Source organism: Sarcophilus harrisii, chromosome 4 (assembly GCF_902635505.1).
Source record: "Sarcophilus harrisii chromosome 4, mSarHar1.11, whole genome shotgun sequence".
NCBI classification, from domain to species: Eukaryota; Metazoa; Chordata; class Mammalia; order Dasyuromorphia; family Dasyuridae; genus Sarcophilus; species Sarcophilus harrisii.
In genome coordinates, this window is record NC_045429.1 from 191114578 (window position 1) to 191120577 (window position 6000).

General features: G+C 35.9%; 1 protein-coding gene across 1 annotated transcript in view; it reads left to right on the forward strand.

Annotated features, from left to right (window-relative positions):
* SLC22A16 (solute carrier family 22 member 16) overlaps positions 1-5281 on the forward strand; it is a 65057-nt gene extending 59776 nt beyond the window's left edge. The window contains exon 8 of the mRNA XM_031964409.1: positions 4908-5281. Within this exon, the coding sequence (XP_031820269.1) occupies positions 4908-5120 (213 nt within the window). The 3' untranslated portion in view covers positions 5121-5281. The remainder of the gene's footprint in view (positions 1-4907) is intronic.
* Positions 5282-6000: the final 719 nt, after the last annotated feature.

Sequence of the window (6000 nt, forward strand, 5' to 3'; positions counted from 1 at the left end):
CATTTCCTTCTCCAAACTCATTTTACAGATGGGGAACTGAGGCAAACAAGGTAAAGTGATGTGCCATGTCCAGTGTCACAAAGCTAGTGTATGAGGGGAGATTTGAATTCGGGTCTTCTTGACTCCAAGGATGACATTCTAATTGCTGTACCATCTAGCTACCTAAGCTTTAATTAATCCTTGAAGTAATAGGAAGCCAAAAAATTGGAGTTTTTTGAATAGGAGATGGGATCATATGGTTGGAACCAGTGCTTTAGGAAGATCACTTTGGCAGCTGAATAGCTGAAATGGGTAGAGACTTGAGATAGGGAGATCAGACATGATGTCAAGAGAGCCTAGACCTGGGTAGTATCTGCATCAGAATCTCTTCTGAGAAACAAAGGAATTTATTGATACAAGAGATATTGCAAAGATGGTAGACTTGGCAACAGATCAGATATGGAGGGGAGGGGTGAGAAAGAGTGAGAAGGATGAGCCTGGATAATTGGGAGTATGGTGGTGCCCTTAACATTAATAGGGGAGGGAAGAAGATAATGAATTTAGTTTTATGTGTGTTGAATTTAAAATGTCAGTGTAACATCCAATTTAAGAGGTTGAATAAGAAGTTAGGGATATGAGACTGGAAGTTAGGGCCATATTAAAACTGAGGATCATCTGTATAGAAATAATCATTGAATTCATGGGAGGATTTGAGCTCATCAGATGAAACAGTATAGAGGGAAAAGAGGAAAGGGTCCAAGACAGAGCTTTGGGGAACACTCATGGTTGTTGGTAAAATGATCTGGATAAAAATCCAGGAAAGAAGACTTAGAACAATTGGGTAGGTTGCTGGGAAAAACAAACAAACAGGAAAGATCAGTATCATGAAAACCTAGAGAGAAGAGAGAATCAACAAGAAGAGTATAATTGATATCATGCCTGTTTTCCCAAAGCCTCTCCCATATTTGCCATTTTTCTTTTTTGCCATCTTTGTCAGTCTGATGGGCATGAAGTAGGACCTCAAAGTTGCATTGTGTTTCTATAATTAGTGATTTGTAGTAGATTTAGATTAGATACAATTTAGTTGTATAGTTTAATATATACATTTAGTTGGATACAACGAGTTAGTGAGTGCCAGAAGGTTAGGTTGAAGTTATGGTGACTGGAAAGGAGCAATTTAATGCCTTTAGCCATTTAGAAAACAGGGAGTGGACTGCCCCAGGATGAGATGTTTGCCCAGAATTAGAAAAGTTCTACCAGAGAAGAGTGGGGAATAGGAGGAGCTAGGCAAGGAAGGTAATTAAAAGTCCATTTCTTCCTGGATATGCATCTACTTCCCCTGTCCCTTTCATCTGAAGCTTTAGTCTCCTAAATTGCTTAAACTTTCCCACAAGAAAGGAAACCGAGAATTTTCCTCCCATGATGTGCCAGGAAGGATTCAAGCACCCTCTCAGTGTTTACCTGCTTGTCATTTTTCTTTAGACTAATCACTGCAGTATTGAAAGTCAATAATGCCTTCAAGGTGACTGTATATTATCAACCTTACTAAAGGAGCAGGATTAGGAGTCAGAAGTCCTGGGTACCAGTGTTTGCTTCTAGGTCTGTTTACTTTTTTGTAAAATGAGGGAGATGGTCCACATGTTCTTGGAGTTCTCTTCCAATTCTAATAGTGTGAGGGCAACAAGGTGGCAACGCAGATAGAGAACTAGCCCTAGAGTCAGGAGGACCTGAGTTCAAATTCAACCCCAGACACTTGACACTGTGTGACCTCTGTAAATCACTTAATCCTGTTTGCCTCAGTTTCCTCATCTGTAAAATGAGTTGCAGATGGAAATGGGAAATCACTCTAGTACTTTTGCCAAGAAAGTCCCAAATTGAAGTCAGGAATAGTCAGGACATGACTGAAACAGCTGAACAAGAAGTGTTCAAGAAAAATGTTGGCTATTTCACAGTTTGGCTTAGGGCCAGCCCTTCAGAAGGAACAACTTGGCATTTGTTTTCCCTCACTGTTATGACTTGCCTGAAACTCCTGAAAGGTACTTCAGGCTGAAGGTGTAGATTACAAGGCAGTGAAATTCTCTGCCTCTTTCTGGCTGGCATAGAAGGAGGCAAAAATAGTGCCTTGACCTGTCCAATTGTCAAAACTTTTTAAAGTGATTTGTACTCTATTCACTGTGCCATCTAGGTGCCTCAGTTGCTTCTTCAACAGAGCTAAATACATGGGATTTTTTTTTCATGTGGTGTAAACTCTGCAAAACCTCACCATAGGAAAGCAGAAGGCAAGGCACTCTAGTATGATCTTGCAGATGTCGCCAGATTGGAAATGGGGTGTGGAAACTACAAGACATAACAAGGCACGTGATAGAGAATCAAGTCATTTGGAAGATTCTTATTTAAACAAAATATTCTTGATAACCAGGTGCTAACTCCAGTTGCTTTATACTTGGAACACCTGGCATCAGAGAAACCTAATAGCTGTGTGTTAGGTTTTATGTAGGAGGATATTTTGCAAGTTTCTTAAATTTAAATGCATCTTTTATTAAACGTGATGCCCTATTAATTGAAATATAAGCTTCATCCCCTCCCTCCCCACTACAATTGGCTTGTTTTAAAAACTATGTAGTTTATAAGCAATTATTTTTCAATACCAATAAGAATAAAAATTGCAGAGAAAGTCCTGACCTTCATTGTTGGAGGTAATTTCCTGATGTAAAAGTCCTCTTTACCACTGAAATTACACATCCAATCCCTCTCCTTTTTTATACCTATACATAATATACATATAAATTTCCCCATCTTCCAATCAGATGTTATTCTAAGGTTAGTCTATATTTGGATAAAGGAGGTTTAGAAGGGGGGGAGGATCTCAATTTAAGATCCTTCCTTCCTTCCTTCCTTCCTTCCTTCCTTCCTTCCTTCCTTCCTTCCTTCCTTCCTTCCTTCCTTCCTACCTACATATACACATACATCTGTACATAATATTTTATTTTTTCCAATCATATGTAAAGATAATTTTCAGCATTCATTTTTTAAAATAAGACTTTGAGTTCCATTTTTTCTTCCTCTTTCCCTTCCCACTCCCCTTCCCAACAGAGTTAAGTAATCTGATATAATCAACCTAATGTATTTTTAAAAAATATTTTTTTCTTTGTATAATTGAATATGTTTTCTTTGGATAGCAAGTACAACTCAGATTACTTAGATTTTATGCTTTATTTTGATTTTAAATGAAATTTGTACAATAATAATGCAATTTTTTTGGGTAAAATTTATGTGTGGTTGTCATAATACCCAAGAAAACAGTAGTTTCTTTTTTAAGGGCTGGGAAGAAATGCACTTCCATTCTATTAATAGGGAATGGGAGATCACTATATTGGAGTAAGGGAGAGGTTGTATTAAATGACTTTTGGGTTCCTGCAAGCTGAAAATCAATGATCTCTAAGCATCTCTAAATCTCAAAATTGTCTCCTTATCTGTGCATTGTGTCCATAGAAGGGATTCTGATGAATGAGCATTGATTCTGGATTCAGAAGAACTGGGTCACACCCCATATCTAATGCTAATTGTATGTGACCTTAGATAAGTCCTGACCCTCACTCTCTCCAATTATGGGAGTTGGTCCCCAATTATGGAAGTTGGCCTATATGACTCCCAGATACCACCCATTCTAGGGGCCAGGGGAAGAACATAAACATTGACCAAAAACAGAGCAGATTAAGGAGTTAAGTTCTATATTTCCCATGAAAAAAGTTTCATGTTAGGGTCCAATATATTTTAATTAATTAATAATAATAAATATAGAAGGTAGCATGACTTTAGTGGATGTAGAACTGATCTTAGAGCTAGGATAGATCTGGGATCCTGCCTGTGATACACATGCCTGTGTGATCCTGGTTAATTCACTTAACTTCTCAGTGCTTTTGACCAGAGATGTTAAATATGGAGCCGGTAACACTCCCGGATATGTTAAAATGTAATTGGGAAATATTTAATGAAATAAAAATACAGCACAACAGAGATATATTTTAATTTGTGAGTTGTCAACATATGCCTTCTGGAATCTGTTTTTATTTGAATAGGATATCATTCCTGTAGACAACTCTGTAACTCAACTGATTGATCTCCATCAATAGAGGGAGCTTTCTTTAAGGGAGTTTTTTTTTTTGTGACAATACAATCACAGGTGCAGCCCTATTTTCTAATAATAAAAAAGAACAAACCTTCACATCCTAATAAATACAGTACTCTACACATTGGGGTTGCTCAGTGTAGACTGACTGATCCTTTTTCCTATTGCTGAGAGGTACATCTCACAATTCAGTTCCATCTTTATCCTTTTAATTTAAGTCATCCAGGACATTAAAATGATTCATTCTTAGGAATTAAGGAATCCTGTCTCCCTCTCTCCTTTAATCATTATATAATGTTCCTATCTTTTATTAAATGTATCAGTTATTTTTCAAATTTGAAATAAGGGACATTGGAAGGATGAGAAATGCTAAAGTACTATATTAATGTAAATTATTAATATATGAGATCAGATTTGTAAATGTTCAGCTTGAGTTGGAATTCATAGGGAAATAGTTCCACACTGCCCCCTAGTGTTTTCCTCAGTGGTAAACAGCAGGGACCCCAAGAGTTTCTAAATCCTTATTGTATCACCTACCCAGAAATACAGTGGATTTGAAGTAAACAAATTTTTTCACAATTGTAAAAAAAACATAGCAAAATAGGATAGCATCTTCACTTGCTTTTGAAATAAATTCCAAAAACTCTTTTTCTCCCTTCTTGGAAAGATCTATTTATTTTTTATTTTATTTTTATCTTTTTTTTTTTTTTTTTTAAGTGCTTAGAACAATGTCTGATGCATGGTGGATATTTATTCCTTTTGATTTGTTATGACCTGCTAATTAATTTTACTTTTCTAGTTGCTGGTTGGTATTATGGCCTTTCTGACTGGAATGTTAACACTGATGCTCCCTGAAACTCTTGGGAAACCTTTAACTAACACTTGGGAGGAAGCTGAACAACTAGGAGAGAAGAAAATCATTTCTTCTGCTGACTCACCTCCTACAACAAATAATATGAACTCAGAAGAAATAGAGATGATTCATCAAGGGGCAGCTGGTGCTCATGGATAAGAGAGTATTATTTGACTATCATTTGAAAAATTATTAATCATTAATGCCATTTTACTAGAATTCCTTTTCTATGTATTTGTATTCATGCTTTTTAATTTTATAAGGAGTTGTGGACACTATTTTCTATGAATAAAGAAATTTTATGAAAACAATGTCCTGCTTGCTAATCAATTAAACATATGCATAACCAATTTATTGCTAATAGGAAGGACATATTTTCCCTTTGTAATTTTTTCTTCATTTCTCCTACTTTACTTTTTGAGCTTTAAGATTTTATTTTCTTAAAAGCTTTTTCAGATAATAGATTCATTTTGACCATGAATTTAAAGCAACAACGATAATGTAATACTACTAGCTCACATTTAAATAGCACTTTGCAAAATGTTTTATAAATACTATCTCATTTTTATCCTCACAACAACTCTGGGAAGTAAGGTACTATTACCACCCTCATTTTTCAAATAAGAAAGCTGAGGCCAAGAGAAGTTAAATAACATGGTCAGGAGTGACATAAGCAACTTGGTGTCAAAATAGATAGAGTGGCAGGGTTGGAGTGAGAAAGACTTATCTTTCTAAATTTAAAATCTGACCTCAGACACTTATTAGTTGTATGATCCTGGGAAAGTCACTTAATCCTGTTTACCTCAGTTTCCTATTTGGTAAAGTAACCAGGAAAAGGAAATGGCAAAATGTTCCAAGATCTTTACCAAGAAAACCCCAAATGGAATCATGAAGAGTCTGAAGACTGAACTAATGTCAATTTGAATATTTCTAAGGACTTTTGTTCTTAGCAGTTTGAAGATATCCTTTCTTTTTCATGACCATTTTTTTCCACTTTCCTCAGTTCTGGCTGCTTTTTAAAACTTACATTATCATCCTA